The following is a 26,836-nucleotide window of genomic DNA, read 5'->3' as shown; positions in this document are numbered from 1 at the left end:
ATCCTCTCTTACTGTGTAGCCTTCGTCTCTCTCGCTGGTTTCTGCTAGCCACTGTGCCATCGGCGGGACGTCTCGCTCCAGGACGTCCTCTGCCTCCGCGGAGTTCCTTCCTCCTATCGGCACGTCCCTGTCTTCCGAAGCTTCTGGTCCCAACCGTTCGAGTTGGAGACTGGTCCGGCATGGGGAGTGGCGAGGGTTCCCTGTTGTGCCTTTCTGCCCTGCCCAACATGGGGACATTTCCGCGATCCAGAAGGGGGATATCACGGCCTCCTCCGTCATCAAGGGGCCTGGATGGCTTGGCCCCTTCCACTCCGTCGATCTGATTGTTCCCATTGCCGCATGGCGTTGGGGACAGTCGCTGGTAAAGTGTCCCATCTGCTGACACGTCCGGCAAGGGGTCGCCAGAGCCTTCGCGAGCCTCTCCTCCCGTCGCTGGTCCTTGTCGCGCTGGATGGACCTCTGTACAATCCTCATCAGGTCCGCTCCTGTCACCGTCACCCAACCGTCTTCGTCCACGCAGGGGTAAGATGCTTCCGGAAGGTCCCTCCGGCGGGTCTCCCTGGGGGTGCCCCACATCGCAACTGTGGGTTCAGATCCTGCCGACTACGCCAAAATGTAGGAGGCCCCGGGGCGGGGCCAGGCACGCACCACTCGCTGCGCGTACTCACCTCGCTGCGCTCCGCCTCCTACCTTCGGGCCTGTGACGGTCCCGGTACCTTCCTCTTGCTGCACTGATCTCCAGAAGCGACTGCACCTGTAGGGGAAACCAGGGGGAAAACCCCCTAAGGGGGGGAGGGGATGCTCATCACAGGCACTATTGGCCTCAGAGTGGTTACGCCCGCTTGTGGAACACGGCAGGCGTAACTGAGGTGGGGGAACGCTCCGGGGAGGGGAAGGAGCACAAACAACAAGACAACAGATTCAATACAATTTCTACTCACCAGTCGTTCACTGGTCCACCGTCACACTTCCAGTGCGGATACCGCCACCTGAAAAGGAACTCACGTAACCTCCTGCTCCCTAAGGCAGGGCAAAACACCAACGCGCCTGCGACTTACCTCCTGCGCACCCTGCGGCCTGAAGCCGGCTTACGTAACTCGCGACCTAGCGCTGGATCCTTAGATGCCCCAGCCTAGCGTCGCGCGACCCAGGACCTAACGCCGGATCTTCCGATGCCACGGCCTAGCGTCCTGCAACCTGGCGCCTAACGCCCGCGCAACCTGCGACCTAGCGCCGGATCTTCCGATGCCACGGCCTAGCGTCACGCAACCTGAAAAGAACACAATCTGCACAGGGCCACGATTGGTGAACCCCAGTACAGCATACAGTACACGGTGTCAAGTAAAACAGTACAATGTAAAGAGACCACACTGCACCAACACCTAGCGAGGGCCTACCTCCCTCTGGCTGTTCCTAGCCTTGCCGCGATACCCCTTGCGGCGATAACTGCACCCGAGGCCTGTCGATACAGGCCTGTTCCTCCTACTGAGAGGCCTCAGCCCTAGCGGGGTCTGAGCCTCGTACACGAACAGGGCCTTGCGCCCCACAACCAGCTGGACCTGGTGTCCAGTGACCCAATAACTCAATGGGGCCCGAGGGGGCCTACTATGTAAGGGCCTAAAGCCCAGAGCACCACTGGGCCTAATGCCCACCCACACACAAAGGGGCTAATGCCCAACGACACTAGAGGGGCCTAATGCCCAACAATACAGGAGGGCCTAAGGCCCAACAGTGCAAAAGGGGCCTAAGGCCCAACAATACAAAACAGGGGCCTAAGGCCCAACAATACAAAACCTTAAGTCCCCACAGGCCTAGAGCCCGACTACAATACCCACAGGCCTGGTGCCTGAATTGGGCCCACGGACCTATTGCCCGCACACCTGGTGGTCTAGGGAGGGGACCCACATGGTGGACTTACCCGTCCTAGGGCCTTCCGCTGGACCAAGCCTGGTCCAGCCACGAGGGTGGTCCGTCTTCACCGGAGGTGGGATGCTTCCCACCACCTCCGGGCTTCCTGCAGTCTTCACCGGGGCAGCGGGGGCCGGGGCAAGCTCTTTTGCGTTGCACCCCGCCGCACCCGGGCTTCCTCCGTCTTCGCCGGCTGTCCCCGGCGCTGTGTCCTTCGCCCGGCGGGCGGCAGCGTGTAGCAGTACTCCGCACACAGCTGCCGCCTCCCGGGGCTTCCGGCGGCAGACCTCGCTCCGTCCAGCCGTCTCCTCTCTGCTCCGTCGCCGACTTCCCCTTCCCGCCCCCGGCGCTGGTTAGTTCAAACCAGCACCCGGGGGCGGGGCTCGTGACGTGGCGAGCCAGGATTGGCTCGCCGCCGCCACTTCCCATTGGGCGCCAGAGCGAGAGCCATGATTGGCTCTCCTTTGGCGCCGTATTCAAATCCCCTTTGTTCGTGGGGATCAGCGGCGAAGGCTCGCCGCTGCCCCCACGCCTGGCGTCACTGGAGGGTCTGCTTCCGGCTCCCCGGGGTGGCGCCAGGCCACCCCAGGCCAGGAAGCAGGCGCCAGCCAGCAGCAGGGCCAGTGACCGCACTAGTACACTGGCCCTGGCTGCAGGGGGCGGCACCACCCGGCGGCGGCACTGCCCCTTTCGTCCCGGTGCAATAGCACCGGGGCGTATTTCTACAGTGTCACACTTGTAAAAATAATGTTAGGATGGGGAGTCAGCCACAGAAGCGATATTGACAGCTTTCAATTAACTGATTCAAACTCGTAGGGGAGGAGCCCCCTTGGGAGAAGGAGCCCGGCGGCAGATGACTCCATTGCCTCCCAGAGTTCTGCCTCTGACATGTAGGGATTGGAGAGGGTTGAGGAGAATGGAAATCCCTCCTTAAGGTGGCTATTCAGAGTTAAGGCCCCCATACACCTGAACGATATTGGACCCGAGCGCACAATTCTGACGGGTTGTGCGACATCGTGTGAACATCCTGAGTAATGTCGTAACGATGCATGGTCCCATTGGTCGAGAGATCGGCCCTCAGATCAGACATGCTGCATCTTTGATCTGTTGGCTCTCATTGCGGTCATAAGCAGATCATATGTGCTTTTTAAGCACATATGATCGCTTGTTCGAACGCTCCACAACCTGATCAACCATCCTGATGTATGGCCAGCTTTAAGGCTCTGTCACACTAGTCCAAGGTATTGCATGCGATACCCAAGCAGTTCCCGGACAACTGGGATGTATCATATGCGGTCCTTTTGCATATGATGTGTTGTATGCGTTCCCAGTCATGGCTGCGGTATCCAACAGATGCTTATGGCAGCCATGGCAATCTCCGCATCCAATATGATGCGCTTGGGACTGCGCATCTGATCAGAATCTGAGGTAAGTAACATATGATATGACCCTTTTCACATGATTTATAGGCCAAATGGCTCAAAATCGTATGAAAAAGGGCTATATCACATAAGAGTGTGGGCACCTTAAGGGATGGCAAGGCTTGGAAAATGATTAGTATAATACTGATATTGAGCTCATGGGTCACAGATAGTTGGTTTGGGATTAGGTAAAAACCATAACTGCCCAGACCAGCTCCCTGCAGCAAACCTTGCCATTCTGGTGGTTGTAGTTCTTGTTCCGGTGTTCCCTGTGTGGGAGTGCCTATGATAGCTAACGCCAGAAAGTGATAGTTTATAAACTCTATGTTCCGGGGTTCGGGCAATAACAAGAATGGTCCAGACCATATGGGAGGCTGTAATCCCCCAGGGAAGTATGTCGCCGGGCACTAAAACCACTAATGGCAAAGTTTGATTCATGGAGCTAGTCCGTTCCTGCGTTCCGAGGTCCAGACCGTTCTGGTTTTTACTTAATCCTGGCTAGTTAATCCATTTTGAATGTGTAGTATCTGTGTTAGATCTATGCCTCTCCCTTTAAGAAGTCTCCATGACCTAAGTGTAATTTGTGATTAATGTTCCAAGCAAGCTATATATATGCAAGCGGCTAGAGCAGGCATGTCCAAAGTCAGGCCCGGGGGCCAATTGCGGCCCGTGCTGTAATTTCAAGTGGCCCACAGCCTCCAGTTGGAAGCGGGCAGAGCATCAGATGTGGGAAGCACAGCACAGGACAGAGGTGAGGCCCTGGCGAGCGCGCCTTTACCTTGCTGTCTGCTGCAGTGAGGAGGTGCCGGCCGCCACAGTGAGATGTGTTTGGCGTCCCACCCCTGCTGCTGCAATCGTATATCACCCTACTCCACAATCACAGTGACAGAAGTGTGTGGGGAGGGGGTGCAGCAAGGGGGAAGCTTGCTCCCGTAACATGCAGAGCAGAGGAGGGCAGCAGCGGGAGCCCAAGCATCTCCTGTCCTTGCAGTGCCTGCTTTGCCTCTCCATCCTATGGCTCACATAAGGGGCTGGGAAACATACAGAAAAGGGAGGGGGCAGAGTGGGGGACATACAGTAAAGGAGGGTCAGGCTGGGGGACATACAGTGAATGGGGCAGAGTGAGGTACATAGTGAATGGAGGTCATACAGTGAATAGGAGTCATACAGTGAAGGAGGGTCAGGCTTGGGGACATACAATGAATGGAGGCACTAATGGACATCAAGAGAAGGGGGACAGGCTGGGGGACAGAGTGAATGGGTGCAGAGTGGGGGACATACAGTGAAGGAGGGGCAGGCTGGGGGACATACAGTGAATGGGGGCAGGCTGGGTGAAATACAGTGAAGGGGCAGGCTGGGGGACATACAGTGAATGGGGGCAGGCTGGGGGAAATACAGTGAAGGGGCAGGCTGGGGGACATACAATGAATGGGGCGAGGTAGGGGGAAATACTGTGAAGGGGCAGGCTGGGGGACATAGAGTGAATGGGGGCAGAGTGGGGGACCATTCTGATGTGATTAATGATTCAAAGAATTTCAGGCTGAATGGTCGGCCCCCACACATTTACACTTCACCAAATCTGGCCCTCGTCGCAAAAAGTTTGGACACCCCTGGGCTGGAGCATTGATGTGCAAGCTGAGGTGTATCAAAGATCCAGGGGAATGTAAAAGCCAGAAACATAGTAAGAGTATTGAAAAAGCTGGAAACCATGTAAAGTGTATTGAAAAAGCCAGAAATCATAGTACTGTAATTGCATTGAAAAAGTTGGCAACCATGTAAAATGTATTGAAAAAGCCAGAAAGCATGGCAAATGCATTGAAAAAGCTGATGATAATGGTAAATGTAGTAAAAACATAGAGCTGGAAACCGTTTAAAGTGTATTGTAAAAGCAATAAATCATGTGAAATGCATTGATAAAGATGGAAATCATTTTAGTAACTTTAATTACATTTATCAATATTTGTACCTCCTATGACATAATTAATGAATTATTGTCTTTATGTAGCTTTACTATTATAGTGCCTCATACACTTTTCATTAGATTAGATTACAGTGCTTAGCTCTGCAAAGTTGCATCATTATTAAGGTACAAATGCTACAGGTTCACTCAGTTCAATACTAGGCTCTGGCAATCACCACTGTGTTTCTCTGAAGAAGGGAAAATTCCTTACATTCATGCTGGGGCCCAGCAGAGGTTTCTATAATTAAATCTGCAGCCACTACTGTATATTCCATTCTTTTTAACCAAATGCTACTGTTATAGTATTATGAGAGACTGTCGGAGGTGATTCTGTTGCATGCGATGTACCAGCACATTGTGGCCAGTAATACAGCAAGTTTTTCAACACACCGTGTAGAGGTGCACAGCGAAACATGTGGGGCAAAATGTAATAGGGTAAAGCTGCGTACACAAGGGGGCGATTTTGTACAATATCGCGGGAAATATGGTCGCTAAGCGACCATATTGCCCACGATGGGAGTGTGCACCGGCGATATATCGCCGGGTGCGCGCTCCTGTTTTTACCCCTTTAGTGATCGCTGGTCGCAGGAACATGCTCCTGCGACCAGCTGATTTCCACTGCCGGGCTCCCCCCGGCAGTTTCTTTTTCATCAGCGACCATCTCTGGTCGCTAATGAAAAAGCGAAACTGAGCAATATATTGCTCAGCCATATATGGCTGAGCAATATATCTCCCCCGTGTGTACGGGGCTTGAGAGTTTCAGAAAGTGAGAGATTTTGGGAGAGTTTTCCCATGTTTTTTAAAGCAGCAATCAATTACATGGCAAAATCAACCTGGTTTTGCAGTGTAATTGATTGCTGCTTTAAATAACATGGGAAAACTCTCCCAAAATCTCTCACTTTCTGAAACTCTCACCCTATTACATTTGGCCCCTGGTGTTGCTAAACCATTATTATATGGTAATTGTGTGCATTGTCTGTAATAAATTGTCCTCCTGTAACACATCTTTACTTGGGTCTTCTGGGTAATGGTGTGTAATTAAAGTTATTTCCCTTGCAATGATTACTTTGGGGTTCTCTTGGTATTAATGCCTCCACCTGCATCTTGACTAGGGAGTGTTTAGGTTTAGGAACACCAGAGGGAAATTTGAGGACCCCTTTGCCCAACACGTGCTGAGATTACCACAGGAATGTATCAGATACAGTATGTTGCAAAAGCCACCTTGGCACATATAATAAAAATGGCCTTGGCTAGCTACTGCTTTAATGCATTTTATATAAAAGGCAACCTGGTAATAGCACTATAAGGAGGCACATAATAAATAGGCATAGAGATAAATTAAGCAGTCAGTTATGTACACAAATAACTAAAGGGCATTACACGGTAATCAGCAAACGCAGCAGTTCAAATAATAAACAGGCATTTGCAATCATTGGCTGGGCAATGGCTGCATAAATAGCAGTATCACAAACACTCAGCATAGACAATGTTTTATTCATCACCTATAGGACCTTATTCAGCAGCACTTGGTCCCCAGCGGATTGGCGCCGGGGACTGTTGGGGTGGCTCTGCCCTTGCATATAGGGATATAGAGCATGGTCACATCCTAATAAAAAGTTCCTGCTTACAAAACATTGCTGTCTTCTACCCTATGGCACAAGGTAACAAGAAATTTTAAGAGTCCCCTCCTCCTGTAGATGTTCGTATTGCGTGTCTTGTCAATTTCACTACTCTCCCTATCCCGGATGTTACTTCCCTTAAGGAACTCCCAGAAATTTGGAGCAGTTCTTTTGGCGCATCCTTTTGGCCGGCCTTTGCATCAACTTGGGTTTCATTGCCTATATATAGTTGGCTTGATGCAATGGTAGAGGGCCTAAGGTCAGGATCTAGATGATCATAGTTTTTGTGGATCATATTACGGAGGCCAATGCCTATCTGGTAGAAGGAACAATGGACTCTGATACAGTACGATTGCCTATAATTTCTTGGCTTTCTCAGTGGAGGCCAGGCGCGCCTTGTGGATTCGTTCATGGCGTGCGGACTTTCCTTTTCTGTTGAGGTCCTATTTGGATCGGATCTGGATAAAATTGTGGCTACTATAGCCACCTCAAAGACAGCCTTACCGTTGGCCGCTCCAAAGCCCAGTTCTAGGGGTTTTACTTATTTTTGTCCCCTGGGTAAGCCTTGAGGTCAGTCCTCTTTCCGTTACTAGCCTTCCTCTACAATGCTTCAAAAATCTAAAGCCCCCAAGCTACGGGATAAGCCAACAGCCTGGCTGTATATGGGGGGTCGGCTCGTGCTTTTCACTGATGTCTGAGCAGCGACCAAGTCAAATTCATGGATCTTGGATATTGGTCACCCTGTCCTTCAGGGGTCATGCTCCTCAACAATATTTTTTGATAGGTCTACCTGTAGACATTGACAGGACGTTGACAGGGCTTCTGCACTTCAAAAAGGAATCCAATTTCTTCTAGAAGCAGTGGCCATAGAACCAGTTCCTCATTGCAAGCAGGGAATTGGATTCTATCCAAACCTCTTCCTGGTTCCAAAATGGGATGGTTCCTTCCGCTCTTTACTGAATCCTATACTGTGAAACCTGAACAGATTCTTTCAGGAGCTGAAGTTCCGTATGGATCAAATCAATCCTGCAAGTGCTCTGGCTGCTGGATTTCATGATCTCCTTGAACATACGCAATACTTACCTATATATCCCCATTCGGGGGAATGATCAGAGTTTCTTGCAATTTTGCATTCGGAGACATCATTACCGATTTGTGGCTCTGCCATTCGGTCTCTCCACTGCCCCCCCCTCCCCCCCCCACACACACACATGTTCACAAAGATAATGGCGAACAGGACGGCCCACCTGGGTCTCCAAATGGTCCAGATACTCCCATATTTAGATGATATTCTACTCTTGGCAGACTCTAAAGCCAGGTCTGGTAATCCATCCTTATCTCACCCTGTCGGTTCTTCAATCGCATGGTTGGCTGATAAATTGGAAAAAGTCTTCATCTGAGGGCCCTGCTGGATTCCACCGTTAAACAGGTTTTTATGCAAAAGGACAAGCAGACATCCCTGCAGGCGATGGTCTGAGATTTTCTCCCCCTGTCGGAAGGTGTCCATACTTTTTGCAGGTTCCTCTTGGGTAATATGGTATCCTGTTTCCCAATGATGGAATTTCAAAATTTCTCAATTCGATGCCAGATTCCGGGTTTGGGGATCTGTCACGGGTCAACATTCCTTTCAAGGCTGCTGGACAAAGGAGGAAGCAACAATGTTCATCAATGTCCTAGAGTTGTGAACAGTGTACCTTGTGCTTCGTCAGGCAAGCTCCTTCCTTCACCATTGCCCAGTAAAAGAGCAGTCCGACAATGCGACAACAGGGTGGTACTCGCAGTCGATCAAGAATGGTGCTCTTTCTTATAGAGCCCCTTTCTTGATCTTTCATCCAAACCATGTGGTTGGACTACCTTGCAAAGGTGGTTTCCTTTTTTCATATTAATAGTTTTTCCTTTTCTTCGGATGTTGTTTGGGCCTTACGAACCTTTTTCAGCGTACTCGGCCAGTTCACAAAACTAACTCCTTGTTTGTGATGGTCCCCAGTGTTCCACCATGGCTTTAGTAACACAGATTTAACAGGTAACACCAAAAATCCCGTTTTATCTCCAGCATGCCATTACTGGTAGGATGCTTTAATGAATTCCCATTGACACTGGTAACTCATGAACAAACAACTTTTGTCATGAACAAACAACTTGTAGTTTCACAAACTGGTGATGAAATCACACACTTAAGGCCCCCAAACACTAGGGCGACTTGTCCTGAGGACAAGTCGCCCCCGACTTCCCCCTGAGCTTCCCCGACAGCTCCCCGGGGGAGCTTGATAAGATTGGCACTTGATCGTCTCGATTTATCACATGTAAACCCGGGGAGCGGGGGGGCTGCAGAACAGGGCTGCTGGTGGGGGACGCTGTGGGTGACAGTGACAGAGCCGGGCAGGGGGAGGCGGAAGCTGTCAGTGCTGGAAAAAAAAGCCCATACAATGAATGGGCAGCCTGTGATTGGCTGAGCGCTCTCTCAGCCAATTGCTGACATTGTGTGGGCTTTTTTTTTCTAGCGCTGACAGCTTTTCCTGCCCGGCTCTGTTACTGCCAACTCTGTGTCCCCCGCAGTGCCCCCCTGTCTTACTAGCAGCGCCCCCCCCCCCGCTCATTGACGGCTCCCGGGTCCCTGCGGAGGTAGTGCAGGCAGGGACCGCAGGCGTCGCAGAGCAGAGACTGTCGGCGCGGCGGGAGAATAGAAAGAAATCTTATTCAAATGACTGGGCGGCCGCTGATTGGCTGAGAGCTCAGCCAATCAGTGGCCCCCAGGTTTTTTTAATAGGATTTCTTCCTATTCTCCCGCCGCGCCGACGGTCCCCGTCTGCACTACCTCCACCGGGGCAATTTTTTATTAGGGAAGCCAATCCCGGAAATCCCGAGATTGAGCATTTTTCAATCCTGAATTCCGGGATTGAAAAAATGCCCCGGGATTGGCTTCCCTAGTTGCATATAGTGATATGCACCTTTATAAATCGGACGCTTCCTGGTCTAAAAACAGTGAGGAGTCGTATCCGATTTGCATATTGAGCGTAAAAGTCACACACCATTACATTGGCCAAGTTCCTTAAAAAAGTCGGACATTCTATCGTTCAAGTTGGAGCAACTTTTTCAGAGCCGCAAAAAACGTCTCTCATTATATCTTGGCAATGTTGTCTAATGACTGTTGTGCGATACATTGTCCACTGACATCCAGATCATCCAGTTTTGCCATCTAGACATGGCAACTATGCATCTGGAACGCCCAGCACTTTACCACACCATTTCTGTTGGGTCTGGACTACTGCTAGCAGATCTACAGGATGCAGGGTCCTAATGCTTACGCTCTGAATCCAAATATTAGGCTTCGATGGTGCCCTGCCTACAGTGCCCTGCACAGCATACATAACCTTATGGGGATTGGGTCATGCACAACCCCTGGGGATTTTTATGCCATGATGTTAATGTTAATGAGAAGCCTCTGATGAAGGACATTTGTCTGAAATGCATTAGGCTGGTGACATTTTAACCATCTGACATCCGAGGACCTCTGGACGCATTGCATTAAGTGAAGGATTGTGGAGCTGGCACCCTCTCCCTAACTCTCCCAAATGCCACCCTGGGACTAGATGCAGATTTTTGCCTAATGTGGGGACACACCAGGACGATTTGGCACAAAATGAGCCAATTTAGATACAATCTCGACCGATTGTATGTAAATTGTACATGTTTTGGGCCATTTCACTGCCGTTCTGATGCGATCCCGATCCGATGCGCAGCCCCACGGGTCGTTAGGTATTTTCTGAGATCCTACCTGCAGCAGGTAGGATCTGAGAAACGACTATTGAAGTGGGTGCGGGGTGCGATCGGATTGCGTTCACATCAGGTGCATTTTCTGAGCGGATCCTAGGCAGGTCGTAGGCTCCGCCAGATCGTGAGCGGGTCGTACGTTCCTGCAGCGACCCGCTCACGAGCTGAATCGTGCTGGTGTGTACCCAGCATAAGGTTGAATCAGTGGAACCCACAATCGGGCTTGATATGCTTCGGTACTTATATGCTAGTTGGGCGCCCACTAAGCTATTTGCTTAGTTTTCAGCGTCCCCTCGCGGGGCTCACCACGCTTCGGGCGCGGTGGCTCGCTGCGCTCGCCACAGTATATAAAATCAACTCCATGCCAACATGGATAGTGAGGATATGAGCGTACTAACTATAGTGGGCGCCCAACTAACATATAAGTACCTTTACTTCTGTTCCTTTGTGAGTGTATTGTGAGATTAAGAAATTGTTAAAGTGTTGAAACATATTGCACTATGTTGGCAATCTTTGTTCTCTAATACCCCTTTTACACCGCCGAAATATCCGGGTCAGCTGCGGGTCAGACCCGGATCATCGGCGGTGTAAATGGGGTATATCCGTGTCCATTTACACGGGTCCTCTACCCAGGTCCTGACCTGGGTAGAACCCGGATAGGACCCGTGTAAATGGCGGTGTAAATGGTCCCGCTGCGGGTGCAGGCACCCGCAGCGGGTCCACAGCGTGCAGCGCTGGGGAAGATGTGCCCAGCTGCTGCGGGAGGAGGGGGGGTCCCTGCGGCTGCTGAGGGGAGGGGGGGTACAGTAGGAGCAAGTTTCATCTTTGCTCCTTTGGTCATGGCTAGCCATGGCTATTCTATTGTTCTCAGCTGCAATACGTATTGTATTGCAGCTGAGAACAATAGAATAGCCATGGCTAGCCATGGCTAGCCATGACCAAAGGAGCAAGGATGAAACTTGCTCCTACTGTACCTGTCCTGTCAGCCTGCGGTCGGAGCTCAGCGGAGGGGATTATGTGCGCCGCTGCTGTACCACCCCCCGGCAGCCGGTCCCTGCGGCGAATGGACAGTCAGTGTCGGCGGTCCCTCCAGCGCATAGGAACTAGTACTAATTCCCATGCGCCAGAGGGACCCCCGCCAATGACTGTACATTCGCCACAGTGGAACTTCGCGGCTGCGGGGAGTGGTACAGCAGCGGCGCACATCATCTCCTCCGCTGAGCTCCGACCGCAGGCTGACAGGTACCCCCCTCCCCTCAGCAGCCGCAGGGACCCCCCTCCTCCCAGCACCCGGGGACAGCACTCCCCATCTACCCCCTAAAAAACACTGAACCTGGGTCAGCCCTGCCTTAAATATATATAAATATATATAGAGGACATTGATGCAGCACTCCAGCCTTGTAAGAATAGGTGTTTTTTTAATTAGCACTCAGCTACGTTTCAACATTTACATGTTGTCTTCAGGCTAGCCTGAAGACAACATGTAAATGTTGAAACGTAGCTGAGTGCTAATTAAAAAACCACCTATTCTTACAAGGCTGGAGTGCTGCATCATTGTCCTCTATATATGCTGTTTCAGTAGTGGATGCGGGCACCCGCCGAGGGTTCATCTGTACAGTGTTGGAGTGCCGGACACAAGTGTTTGCTAAATATATATATATATATATATATATATATATATATATATATATATATATAGAGCAGGTAGGTCCGCACTCCCAATCAGGATGATATGCAGCGGTGGGGTGCTTCACTTAAGGTACCACAAGTGTACCATATATAAGTCTGTGGGCTAATCGTTTGTATAAATCAGCCGAGGGAGCACACACCAATAATTCAGCAAAGATAAATGGTTTAATGCATCACCATTATAGCATACAGCAGGTAGACGTTTCGGACTAGACACAGTCCTTTTTCAAGACAAGCAACGATGCGACACAACAGCTCAGCAACAGTGCAGGAGGCAATGTGATGTGCTGAGCCTGGGGCGCCCCTAATAAAGGTCATTAATTGCATTCATGTTTAACAGCTGAAAACAGCATAATTACATCAAACCACAGGAGCCTATATGGCTCAATTCAAATACCTCTTGCTGCCGATAATCCCCCATTAACGCCAGTGGATATAGCAGGCAACAAAGGGTGTCCTGTCAGGACTGACGGAAGCCGGAAGTGACATCAGTGCGGTCCACCGATCCGTCACTTCCCCTCAACTCTGGCAATGTATCAGGACGGGTAGTCAGCCCGGAAGTCACCCTGGTCGTGTCCGCCGCTTCAGGGGTGGCACTAGAGGCAATTTATTTCAATACCAGTCATCGTCTGACAGTGATTTCACTGATTCTAACACGGGTAGTGACCGACAACCTTTTTTAGACCCCACCCTGGCACACTACCCTCCTTTTCAAAGAGGAGGGTTAGGCATCACCAGAGGTGGTACCAAAAAGAAGAGGGAGAAAGCCGAGGAGCTAGCCCTCATCTTTAATTTGTCCTCATATCCACTCAATCCGATTGAGTCCTCTGTATTATCCTTAGGGCTAAAATTTATACCGACTATGCCTTTTGACCCTTTCGAGTGGACAGTTGACAACTATAAATTTGGCAGGAAGCTCCGCCTTCGTGAGCACTTCACCAGTTCCAATATTGCCCATCTTTCAACAGAGCTAGACCAACCCAACCGGTTGTGTAGACCTAGTTCATTCGACCCCGCATCTAATAACCACACTATCCACACCTTCTTGAGGGTTACTGAGGCCCTTATTCTGATCGGTGCGGATATTCCCGCATTCTTACGGTGCGGTCCGCACGCCACGGTGTTTTGCCGCGTGCGGCCATCGTCCGTAGAAACGCCCACGTGTCCTCCGCATTCGGACGGACTCACTCTTTAAGAACAGGGCGTGTTTACGGACGACATACAAACCATGCGTGTGCGGGAGAAACACTCCGATTCTGCACGGTATTACAGAGTATTACAGAGTATGCTCGGGAATACCGCATCCGAACGGGAGCCAAGCGGTGCTACCGCACGTAAGCGGAGTATTTACGCCAAACAACCCACTATTATGTATCTTCTGCAATACATCACATGACCCACTTATTCAATTACCTATCCTCATAAAAAACTTCTTATTTGGAATTGGAATCAATTAGATGCCAATATATCCTTACAAGCATGCCTAACACATGCATTGCACACATTAACCCTTACAGCAATTGAAGTGCAATGGTTTCTATTAAAGCACTGACAAGCGTCCTATTAGTGAGTAATGAGTAAAGGAGTCGATTCTATTGGGTTCAGGTGTTAATGGTTGTAGTCATTAGGCGTACGTTCGCCTACCGCATGAACGAGTGGTGTCCGCAAAGCAATAGTACACTTGTGGACACCGCACATTTCTGCCCTTTTTGATCGCGTGCATTCGGAGTGGTTTCCGAATGTACGCCCCCCAACATAAGTGTACTCCCCCGTGTCCGCCCATGTTTCCGCCCCGTTTTGCCCACTTTGAAACTACGCCCATGTGTCATTCCGCATGACGCCCATAATACGCCCCTATTTCCCGAATGATAGCGGTGAACAGTTCTGGACGGGATCTGGCCGAACTGGTACCGAGTCAAGGCGTGGCACATGCGCGTTGCGTTCTCCACGCATGCGCAGACGCCGTAAAGACGCGATCCGAAAGTATGCGGTAAAGTCCGCGTCAATCAGAATAAGGGCCTGAATCCGAAATGTCCACACAAGCCAGTATCAAACCCAGATACTATAATTTGTCCCATCCACAGCGCTTGGCCTTGGAGGGCCTTCGGAACAATCCTGCAGTTGTCATCCGCCCCGCCGACAAGGGCGGGGTGGTGGTACTGCAGGATTGGACTGATTACGATCTAGAGATTAGACGTCAATTGTCCGACCAGTCGACATATAAAAAACTGGAATTCAATCCGACTGTGTCGATTAAGAGGGATGTCGATGGTGTGGTGGACATGGCACATACTATGGGCTGGATAGACTCTAAAACTGCTTTGTTTCTGAAGGTTGACTTTCCTATCACGCCTATCCTATATACGCTTCCTAAGGAGCACAAGGGTCTGGACAGGCCCCCTGGCCGACCAATTATTTCGGCCAGGGGTTCTGTACTACAGCCCTTGGCACGGTACATAGACGGTTTCCTCCAACCAATGGTGCAGGGCACCCAGAGCTACCTAAGGGACACACCTGACTTCATACAAAAAATTAAAGAAATTGTACTACCTCCGACTGAGGTTTGGCTGGTAACCATGGACATTCAGTCCTTATATACGGTCATACTGCATGTTGCTGGAATGGAGGCTACTAGACGGCAATTCATTAGCCATCATCAAACAAGACCACCGATAGAATTTTTGATGTCATTGATCGAGTTGGTCTTAACACGCAACTTCTTTATGTATGGGCCAGACTATTATGTCCAGGTGAATGGCACAGCCATGGGGTCAAACCTGGCCCCATGCTATGCCAATCTTTATATGGATTGGTATGAGCAAAAATACATACTGCCTGGCTTCCAATCCCAGCTCATATGTTACCTGCGTTATATTGACGATGTATTCTTAGTCTGGTCGGGATCACAAGATATGTTTTTGTCAATGGTTGGTTGGCTTTATACAGTGTCTGAGCCAATTCGGTTTACATACACCCATAGCCAGCAATCGGTCGATTTCCTAGATGTAACAGTGTTCCGTGAGAACAACAAGTTGGGATACATGCTATTCAGGAAAAAGACCGATCGAAATACCCTTCTTGAAGCCAGTAGTCAGCACCCTGTGCGACTTAAAGAAAGCCTACCAATCTCCCAATTTCTTCGTGTCTTACGAACCAACTCTTCTGCGACGGCTGCAGAAACGCAGATCCTGGAGATGAGTGAACGTTTCCTCACCCGTGGGTATTCACGTTCCACCATTGAACGCTGCCTGGGCAAAGCCCAAGAGAGACATTCCACTCCAGTGGACAAAACAACACCAAGGTCCGACATGTCCAACCAGTTTGTGCGCGTGGGCAATTACGATCACACAGCATATATGACACAGGATATATATAAAAAGCATTGGCTGTTGGTGGCCAGCGACCCAGCTCTCAAACTGCATAAATCTAAACCACCTATGAACTCCTATCGGCGTGGACGAAATTTACAACAGCTCTTAATGAGACCTACGCTATACCCGCCGCTAGGGACTGGTCATGCTACAATGACCATGAGAGGGGACTGCTTTCGTTGTGCAGGATGCACGACATGCCACTCCATGAATAGTGGGACCTCAATTCGGCATCCCCACAATGGAAACAGTATTAAAATCAAGCACAGGCTGACGTGTACCAGCACACACGTGATATATGTGTTAATATGTCCATGCACACTATACTACGTCGGCATGACGTCACGGTCCTTTCGTGAACGCATGGCGAATCATCGCTACTCGATTAGGACTGCGTTATCCACAGGAGACTCAGATAAGCCAGTGGCCAAACATTATCTGGCCCTGGGACATCAGACATCGACCTTACGCTGTATTCTAGTGGATCATGTACCTAACTCGACCAGAGGGGGTGATAGGAATCTGCTGCTACGTCGTCTTGAAGCACGATGGATACATCGACTTAATACAGTGACCCCGCGTGGGCTCAACGAGCATAATCCTTTAAATTGTTTCTTGTCCACATAACCGATTGCTGGCTGTGGGTAGTAGTTTCCGATAGGCACTGACCAACTCTTTACCTGTCCTAAAAAAAAATTTGGACAGGTGCTACACCATTGTACATATGTAAATATTTCATTTATGTGTTTTTGTGTATGTCTGATTTCTTATTGTGTGTGTTTATATTTTTGAAGAATTGATCATCATGTACTATCATGGCTATTTTGGGGTGGCCTGACTGCGCCTCTATATTGGTTAAAAAAAAGGGGCTGACTCTTTTAGAGTTCCAACCCCTTCTTTATGTGTGTAATAACTTAAGTGACACATTATATATTTCTGCTGGCTGATAATCCCTTATTCTAGCATGTTTATATCCCACTTCCAGTGCCCCACGTCAACATTATTACAGAGGTCTGCCTGTGCTAATTGTAACTTGATGGCACACATGTAGACCATATCAACATATTGGTCTACACACCGCTCTTTCTACTCAGTCAGATCTCGCTGACAGCCGCGTGGAACGCACTACGTGGAAGTGACTGACCGGTGGAACGCACCGACGTCACTTCCGGGTTGCGTACTTCCGGGCTGACTACCCGTCCTGATACATTGCCAGAGTTGAGGGGAAGTGACGGATCGGTGGACCGCACCGACGTCACTTCCGGCTTCCGTCAGTCCTGACAGGACACCCTTTGTTGCCTGCTATATCCACTGGCGTTAATGGGGGATTATCGGCAGCAAGAGGTATTTGAATTGAGCCATATAGGCTTCTGTGGTTTGATGTAATTATGCTGTTTTCAGCTGTTAAACATGAATGCAATTAATGACCTTTATTAGGGGCGCCCCAGGCTCAGCACATCACATTGCCTCCTGCACTGTTGCTGAGCTGTTGTGTCGCATCATTGCTTGTCTTGAAAAAGGACTGTGTCTAGTCCGAAACGTCGACCTGCTGTATGCTATAATGGTGATGTATTAAACCATTTATCTTTGCTGAATTATTGGTGTGTGCTCTCTCGGCTGATTTATACAAACGATTAGCCCACAGACATATATATATATATATATATATATATATATATATATATATATATAATTTATAAATATATATATTATATAGTTCTATAAATATATATATTATATATTTCTATAAATATATATATAAATATATGGTCACAACTTCTGTTGTCCTGTTTCTTTTTGAAAATCCGAGTGAGTGCCTCTTCCTCCCAGCTCTATATAAATATTATATATATATATATATATATATATATATAATGTATATATATATTTATATAATATATATATATATATATATATAATATATATATTTATATAAATATATATATATTTTTATATATATTATTTAAGGCAGGGCTGACCCAGGTTCAGTGTAAATGGTGCAGACCCAGGTCAAAGTGCTGTGTAAATGGGGTATAAAGCAGGGTCAGACCCTGGATACTCCAGCATTCAAAGACCAGGGTCCGACCAGGGTTTTTGGTGTAAAAGGGGTATAAATCAGGACAACTGATTACTGCCAGAATTCTTCTAGGATATGAGAATCCTGCACTCCATTTGAAGAGATTTGTATTGTGCATAAAACACTTGTATATATTTATAATTTTTCACCATAAAATTTACCAAAGTGCCATTTACACACCCATTTGTCTTTCTTCTATTATGTTAATGTTGCATTCAAGCTCTGATACTGAAATAAACTATTTTGTATTGCAGAAAGTTATAGGAAGATTTTCAATACCGATTGTACCGATAGTGGATAAATCAATGAAATATGGAGGACAGAAATGCATGTTGTTCCATGAAAGATCAAATGTTTTCTGATTGTGACAGTGATGAAACTATCATAGATGACTCCATTCCTGGCAGTGACGAGGACATAGATGAGTTGCAGCTGAAAAGGTTTTTCATTTTGCCTTTTTTTATTAAACTTTTTCCCCTTTTTTCTTAACTTACTCATGTATAGTAATGCATCTAGTTACCTTTAAATAAAATTGATAGTGGAACAAAGTAAAGACCTTCATACACTAGTACATTATGGCCCTTTTTCACACAATTTTGACCTATTGGTCGGCTAATACATGTGAAAAGTTCCATATCGTATTTGATTTACCTATGATTACGATGTGTGGTCCCATGTGCATCAGATGGCATCCGGAGATCGTATCCCATAGCCATGACTGGGATCGTATATGATACATTGTATGCAAATGGCCCGCATAGGATGTATGCCCGGGTAGTGGCTGAGGTATCGCACTGTGAGTATTATTAGGACCATGCCGACTTCTGCTTTGTTCATTTTGTGCTGCTGGGCATTCACTCCTTGATTTCCATACTCTAATTTCCTATGTCACTTGCATATCACTTTAGAGGTGATTCAGACCTGCTTGGATCGGTCGCTGACCTAAAATGACGTCCACGCCCGCCCGAATTCGTCCATCTCCGGCCAAGATAAAAAGTCAATTCAGTCTTTTATCTGCGAACAGGGAAAATTTAATTTTTTGTCAACGACCATCGAATGCGGATATTAATGTGATGGGGGGCATGTGTTCGGCAGGCGGGCTGCATTTACATGGTTGCTAGGCTGATCACATACACAGCCTAGCGAACAGGTCTGAATCAGGCCCTTTGTTTCTTATTGTCACTTTGGCATCTCTTTTCTTAGTACATTTCTCTCTCTTTAAGGTAACATGGGCTTTCGGGGTGGGGCATGGCCTTGCAGCACACTCCTATTTCTTCACTCTAGAGGAAATACTAGCATCACTCCCGGAGATTCCACCACAGACTTTCATTGCACTGTGTAGTCATGCTGGTGTGTGGCTGATTCAGTCTCAGAAAAGGCTGGACTGTTTTATCCAATGGTAGCAAAATGCACAATTTACTCGTTTGGTAAGAGAAGGTTTTAACGCACCTTTTTAAAAAAAATTAATAAAAAATGTAATCAACTTTATTTCTCAACATTTTCTCCATTGAGGGTGATAGAATTGGTCCAGCGAGTTTCCAATTTTTTTCATACCTTCAAAAAAATAGGCTGCCTAAAAGCCGGCAAAGTACTCATTGGTGGTGGCAATGACTTTGTCATTCAACGAGGATTATTTTCCAGCGAGCCAGATTTTTACAGTAAGTTCTTCGTTGCCTACTACTACAGAGCATAGGGTGGATGGGGTATCAATTTCGAAGCCCAGTTTGGTATTGGCATTGTAATGGTCGATGGCGTGTTATCTTGGTGAAAGATCACTTTTTTAGAACAATCTTGGCCTATATTTTTATAGCTCTTTCAAATGGTATAATAATGTAGCACAGTCCTTATCATGGACTGGTCTGCCGATTTTCCAGTTACCTCCATCTGAGAAACACCATCAGAGGTTTATGGATAGCCCAACTTGTGTGATTACTGAATATTGGGTCACTGCCACTGGAAAAAGTCCTTAGGTGTCCCTTGTAGTGACTTCACAAATAGGGGGAAATTTACTAAGAATACAAATACAATATATCGTGTTCGTATTCTTAATGCGAATGAATACGACTGCAAATTCAGGTTCCGAAGGGTTATTTACAAAGCAGTCAAATACGAATGCTTTGTAAACCTCCGATGTCGTATTGATTCGTATTAGTGGCCATATATATATATATATATACATATATATATATATATATATATATATATATATATATATATAAAAACGGCGTGGGGTCGCCCAGACAGCCGTAACGAGCACCAGGCTTAAAGAGCCGGGGCTGGTAATAAAAAATCAGGAAACCCGGCAAATAGGGGATACCCGATTTTTTAAAACCAGCCCCAGGCTCCAGGGTGGGGGCTGGTTCCCAAAATACGGGGGACAAATTGATGACTAGGGGTCCCCCGTATTTTAAGAACCAGGCCCAACCAGCCAGCAGGGTAATGTCACCGCCGGTGGACACTTATCATATAAGGTCCCACGGCCAAAACATTAACTCTACCAACCAGTCAGCCTGGCCAGGGGCCCTGGGGGAGTGGGGACCCTCCAATAAAGGCCCCCCCTCCAGGACTTACCTGGCCAGGCTTAAGCCTGGTGCTGTCCCCGGTGACCCTGGGCTGTGGTCACCGGGCTGATTAAAGTGTAAAAAAATAGAATAAACTATTGTTTAATACTGTGGAACTATGAGTCCCAGCAAGCCTCCCCCACATGCTGGGACTTGGAGAACCACAAGTCCCAGCATGCGGGGCATTAAAGGACCCGCTGGCACTTGTAGTTCCACAGTATTAAAAATAGTCACATAAACACACACACTGACACATGAAATATAAAACTTTAATACATCCAAAGCCCTTTCATACAGATACTTACCTATCTTGAGCCCGTAGTTAGGTCCCCGGGTCTGGTGTCCTGAGTCCAGGGATACCTGATATCCTGATGAAGAACTGAGTAAAGTTTGAAACGTTGATTACTTACCTGCTGGACATTCCTTTATTTTGCTGAGTGCCGCCGTCTGGAGTGATGTGTACCCTGAGGGGATTTGGAAGGCACCGCACCAATATACCACGGGTTAAGGTAGTGCTGCTCTGTACCAGGACTGTATATATATATATATGGAATGGGATCATTCGTCAGACTGCATTTAGGTCTACAGTCATTAGGTCGACCCCACTAGGTCGACTGGCAGGAAGGTCGACCTGACTTAAGGTCGACATGGGCCAAGGTCGACATGACTTAAGGTCGAATTTGCATAAAGGTCGACATGAGGAAGGTCGACTGGTCATAAGGTCGACATGGGTTTTTCACTGTTTTTTGATCCGAATGTCGACACAGTCGACATGGACACAGTTGGCAATGAGAATCGGACCCTCGCAACGCTCACTTCGCTCGCAATGCTTCGGGCACGGTGCCTTGCTGCGCTCGGCACACTATTTTATTCTCCCACCACGCCCTAGTGGATGGTAGGGCATGAAATACCGCATGTCGGCACATGTCGGCTCAAAAAACAGTGAAAAACCCATGTCGACCTTATGACCAGTCGACCTTCCTCATGTCGACCTTTATGCAAATTCGACCTTAAGTCATGTCGACCTTGGCCCATGTCGACCTTAAGTCAGGTCGACCTTCCTGCCAGTCGACCTAGTGGGGTCGACCTAATGACTGTAGACCTAAGTTAATTCTAAAGGCCCATACACACTTAGAGATTTTCATTTCAAAAGACTTTGCCAAAATCTCTGAAAGATAAATCTTTCACCAAAGTAGTGCGTACACACTGAGCTATTTTCCCCAAAGAGCTAGAGATTTTCAGGAGGCGAAAGACTTTGCTGAAAATCTTTCATATAAAAAGGCTATTTACATAATGGGCGGGGTTCGAAATCCAAGGGTGGGAGCAACGGCCCTTTTATTTCAGTGCATTTCTGTTCTTGGTGCCTGATTGAAAACTGATCGCTGGGCTGCATATATTCAGAGCCCAGCGATCAAGTACACGCCGCCCCACCCGGGGAAATCCATTCACCTGCGCCAACAATGTATAATCTATTGCCATAATAAGGGTTACCACCTTTGTTTTGAAATATTCTCTTACAGTGGCCCACTCCTTAACCACCCACTGCCCGCCTCTTGATCGGCCTTATAGTGTTTTTTTTTATTATCTTTGCTAAAAAATCTATTTTGCGCACCGTAATGCCACTTACACATTATGCCACACATTGTAATGCCCATTACATGTTATGCCACACACTGCAATGGCCATAATGCATGCTATACACCGTGATGCACACTACGTCACATACCATAATGCCCATTACAGATAATGGTACACACTGATGCCCATTAAATATTATGCAACACACCATGATGCCCATTATCACACACCGTAATGGCTATTACATATGCCACATTAGTGCCGCTTACCTACATGTTAATTGCTGGGGTAATGTATATATTGTTAGCCTGCGCTGGCAATGTATACATTGCAGCCATAAAAATTATACATTGGTGGCCAGTGGTGCCAGTAATATATACATTGCTGGCATGTGCCAGCAATGTATATATTACTGGCATATATATATATATATATATATATATATATATATACATACACATTGGTGCCCAGTGGTACCAGTAATATATAGATTGCTGGCATGTGCCAGCAATCTATATATTACTGGCTTATATATTATGCATTGGTGCCCAGTGGTACCAGTAATATATAGATTGCTGGCATGTGCCAGCAATCTATATATTACTGGCTTATACATTATGCATTGGTGGCCAGTGGTACCAGTAATATATAGATTGCTGGCATGTGCCAGCAATCTATATATTACTGGCTTATACATTATGCATTGGTGGCCAGTGGTACCAGTAATATATAGATTGCTGGCATGTGCCAGAAATCTATATATTACTGGCTTATACATTATGCATTGGTGCCCAGTGGTACCAGTAATATATAGATTGCTGGCATGTGCCAGCAATCTATATATTACTGGCTTATACATTATGCATTGGTGCCCAGTGGTACCAGTAATATATAGATTGCTGGCATGTGCCAGCAATCTATATATTACTGGCTTATACATTATGCATTGGTGGCCAGTTGTACCAGTAATATATAGATTGCTGGCATGTGCCAGCAATCTATATATTACTGGATTAAAATCTCATCCATGTCCGATTGCATGCATATGTCAGCCGGGAGCCGGGAGCCGGGGGCGGGGCGTTCCTCCGGCCTGACTCTGTGTGGCCTGGCCGGGGAGACTGTCGGGCGCAGGAGCGGAGCGTGGCAGTGTGGCGGCGTGGGAACGGCGGCGGGGTGAGTATACACCGGTGGGGAGACGGGGGGAGGAGGCGACGGTGAGGGCGACAAGGGGTGGGGGCGGCGGCGGCGGGGGCAGGAGCGGCCGGTCAGCTGGGCTGAAAGTCTCTCATCTTTCAGCCCGGCTGCCATTCACACCTGGCGATGATGGCTCAAATATGAGCCATCATCGCCAGACGTGCTGGTAAAACCAGCAGACGGCCCACTTTGCTAGCGATGATGCGGGAGCGCGCATCATCGCTAGTCAGGCATCGGTGGTCCATACACACTTGCCGACTTTAAGCTGAAACTCGCTCAAAACGGCTGTTTTGAGCGAGTTTCAGCTTAAAGTCGGCAAGTGTGTATGGGCCTTAATAGATGACCGCATCCCATATATATATATATATATATATATATGTATATATATATAGTGGTATCGTGCTATTCTGATTTTTAGTTACGTGCACATATATACTTTTGTATATATATTTTTGAATATGGAATGCCATATAGATTGTTTTTATTATGTTTAATAAAAACTGTGATATATGTAATAAGCTGTCCCATTATACTTCCTTTTTTAGGTTTAGTATCTCTGAAAATCGTCAAGTGTGTATGGGCCTTTACACACCTCCAAACTCTGGCCTTTATTCAGATCTGATCGCAGTACAAATTTGTTTGGAAAATGGGCAAAACCATGTGCACTGCAGGTGGGGCAGATGTAACGTGCAGAGAGAGTTAGATTTGTGTGAGTTATTTTGTTTCTGTGCAGGGTAAATACTGGCTGTTTTATTCTTACAATGCAATTTAAATTTCAGTTTCAACACACCCCACCCAAATTTAACTCGCTCTGCACATGGTACATCTGCCCCACCTGCAGTGCACATAGTTTTGCCCATTTTACTGGAATCAGATCTGAATAAGGGCCTCTGTGTTGAAACACCCTTTGAGAATCAGCAGTTGATACAACCATTGTGCACACAGCCTTTTAATTTGCTATTGTTCATGCAAATTGTTATAAACTCGTTCCATCGAGATGCCTATAACGTCATCAATTTCATGCACCTTCACGTGGCGCTCTTCCATAAAGATAACATGGATTTCTTTCCGGCATATCCAAAGTGGGGATCTCAACTGGGTGTCCGCTGCAAGCTTTATCTTCAGTAAAGGTTCGGATACATTTAAATCACTGGCATAATTATAGCACCGCAGCCCCCGCCACCACGGGGGGGGGGGGGGGCGCTGTGCATATGGGGGCGCCGGGGGCTGCGGTGCTATAGTTAAACCTCCCCCCTAACGGCGGGGGGGCACCCAAAACATAGCTACGCCACTGATTTAAATTAGTTTATCCAGACTCAATGGAGGAGCATGGTGGAACTTTTCAGGTGTTACAGCTCCATAGATATTATGGTGCCATCTCAGAGAAATTTACCACACGAATGATCTTTGCATATAGTAATAGTAGTAGTACGTTTATTTATAAGACGCCACAAAGTGTCTGCAGCGCCGTACATAGCAAACAAAAATTGCAAGGTAACGTACAGGGTGTGTTGATAAAATGCAGCATAAATAGGGGTATAGCTGGTAGAACTAAAATCAGCATCAGTTCAGAAGTAGGTGTCGAAATTGTCGTGGAGACTGAAGATGATATAGAGGAAGGGAAGTACAGGGCAGGAGCACTGGTGAGGTAAAGAGGTAGGGTGAGTACGTGAGGAAGGAGGACCCTACTCATAAGAGTTAACATACTAAAAGGAGGTGGGTGGACGAACGAAAAACAATAGGATAAGTAGGAACGGATGGGAACGGAGGCAGGATAGGAGGATCAAAAGAGGTTAGGAGGAGGGATAGGCTTGTCGAAAAAAGTGGGTTTTGAGGGAGTGCTTGAGGTAAGGGAATCAGAAAGCCTGATGGGTGGTGGGAGGTTGTTCCCGTGCAGAGGGGCAGCGCGAGAGAAGTCTTGGACACGGGATATACAAGACTTATATACAGTACACAATTCATACACAATATAGTACATGTTATTAATAACCGTATTTACAATGTTCAAGTTAGAAAATGGGAATTTTACATTCAAACATTATACACACACACACACACACACACACACACACACACACACACACACACACACCTTGCCTACAAAAATTGCATGAACATCTGCTTTATTGCTATTAACCATTTTCAAACATTATTATTATTATTATTATCACTGTAAAACTTAAACATCACTGTATAACTCACACATAACTGCAAAACTCACTTATAGAAGGTGTCTAGCACTGCATGGCATATTGAGGCTAGGTGTTCTTACCATATTGCCAATTGGCTTGCATAGAAATAGAGATATTGTTTTATACCATCATTAATGTAATGTGATTCTAACAATAGTGTATATTCTGAATGTATATAAAAGTAGGAATAGCTTAATAATTGGAATATAAGAGTTTAATGTTTAGACAAGGTAGGAACCTGTGTAGTTTGTGTTTTACTGAAATAATATGGGCCAAATAACGTCCCTCTGAATGACCCCTTTGTTCACAAATCAAATACAGCCCAATGGTTTCTTGTTGTCCAACAGGAGACAATGGGCGGTATTCAATGAGGCTGATTCGCCATGTTTTTATGGTGATTTTGTGCTTTAAGGGGAATTTCTGACTAAAACGGTGAATCACCCTATTCAATGACCAGATGGCGAATACATTTCAAGGTTTTTTTCGCCATGATTCACCGAGTAGCATTCGCTATCTTTTTATGGTGAAGTGGAATGTGAACTTTTAAAATAAAGTGTTTTGGGTACTTATGTATTATCTGGACTCCCATGTTAAATGCACCCCATTTTTTCATACCCCTACTATCCAACTACGCATGGAGTTGATTTTATATAGTGTGGCGAGCGCAGCGAGCCACCGTGCCCGAAGCGTGGTAAGCGCAGCGAGCCTCGCGAGGGGACGCGGTCTCACAAGAAAAACGGGAGTCCAGATATTACATAAGTACCGTGTTTTGTTTTTTACATTTGGTGTAAAAAAATCAGGAATTTTATTCTGAGGAGGGGCATGCTATTTTTATACATGTGCTGTAAGGTGCGGTCTGAAAAGGCCACCACGGGTCGAGCAACACGGGTGTTCAACCCTGGTATTGACCAGGGTTGAACACGGCTATGATCCATGTCAAGTGCAGTGTGAACGGGTGCCTGGGTCGAGCGACCCGTGTCCCGTTCACAGTATGGAGGAGGCAGCACTGTCAGCTCCAAGTACTGCCTCCTCCGAAGCGTGGCGAGCGCAGCGAGCCCCGCGAGGGGACGCGGATACCTTCACAGTTATACGCGTCCCCTCGCGGGCTTCCCAGGTGTCCATGGCGACGCGGACACCTGGGAAGCCCGCGAAGGGACGCGTTTACCTGTGAAGGTATCCGCGTCCCCTCGCGGGGCTCGCTGCGCTCGCCACGCTTCGGGATCGGTGGCTCGCTGCGCTCGCCACACTATTCTATTCTCACTCCACGCCCTAGTGGATAGTAGGGCATGAAAAGGTCGGAGGACGCGTACCGCTGCGCTCGCCACGCTTCGGGTTCACGTTGATGGCGGGGTGGCGTCAACCGTGCTCGCCACGCTACGGGGTGGCGTGGATAGTGGGGGGCATCCTATCTTTCACATGTATTTAGGCGCTTTCACCATTAAAAAGATAGGATAAGATAAAAAAAATTGGATCCCATCTCATTGTATGCCATACG

The 26,836-nt window shown here is 47.5% G+C and overlaps 1 protein-coding gene across 8 annotated transcripts in view; it reads left to right on the top strand.

Moving 5' to 3' along the window:
• Positions 1-26,836, top strand: part of ANKRD31 (ankyrin repeat domain 31) — a 188,853-nt gene that overhangs the window by 3,571 nt on the left and 158,446 nt on the right. For all 8 annotated transcript variants that reach the window (XM_083151923.1, XM_083151922.1, XM_083151925.1 and 5 more), the window contains exon 2: positions 18,071-18,256. In XM_083151923.1, the coding sequence (XP_083008049.1) occupies positions 18,129-18,256 (128 nt within the window). In that variant the 5' untranslated portion in view covers positions 18,071-18,128. The remainder of the gene's footprint in view (positions 1-18,070; positions 18,257-26,836) is intronic.

This window comes from Crinia signifera, chromosome 1 (assembly GCF_055691185.1).
Source record: "Crinia signifera chromosome 1, ASM5569118v1, whole genome shotgun sequence".
Lineage (NCBI taxonomy): Eukaryota > Metazoa > Chordata > Amphibia > Anura > Myobatrachidae > Crinia > Crinia signifera.
This window is presented reverse-complemented; position numbering and strand designations above follow the sequence as displayed.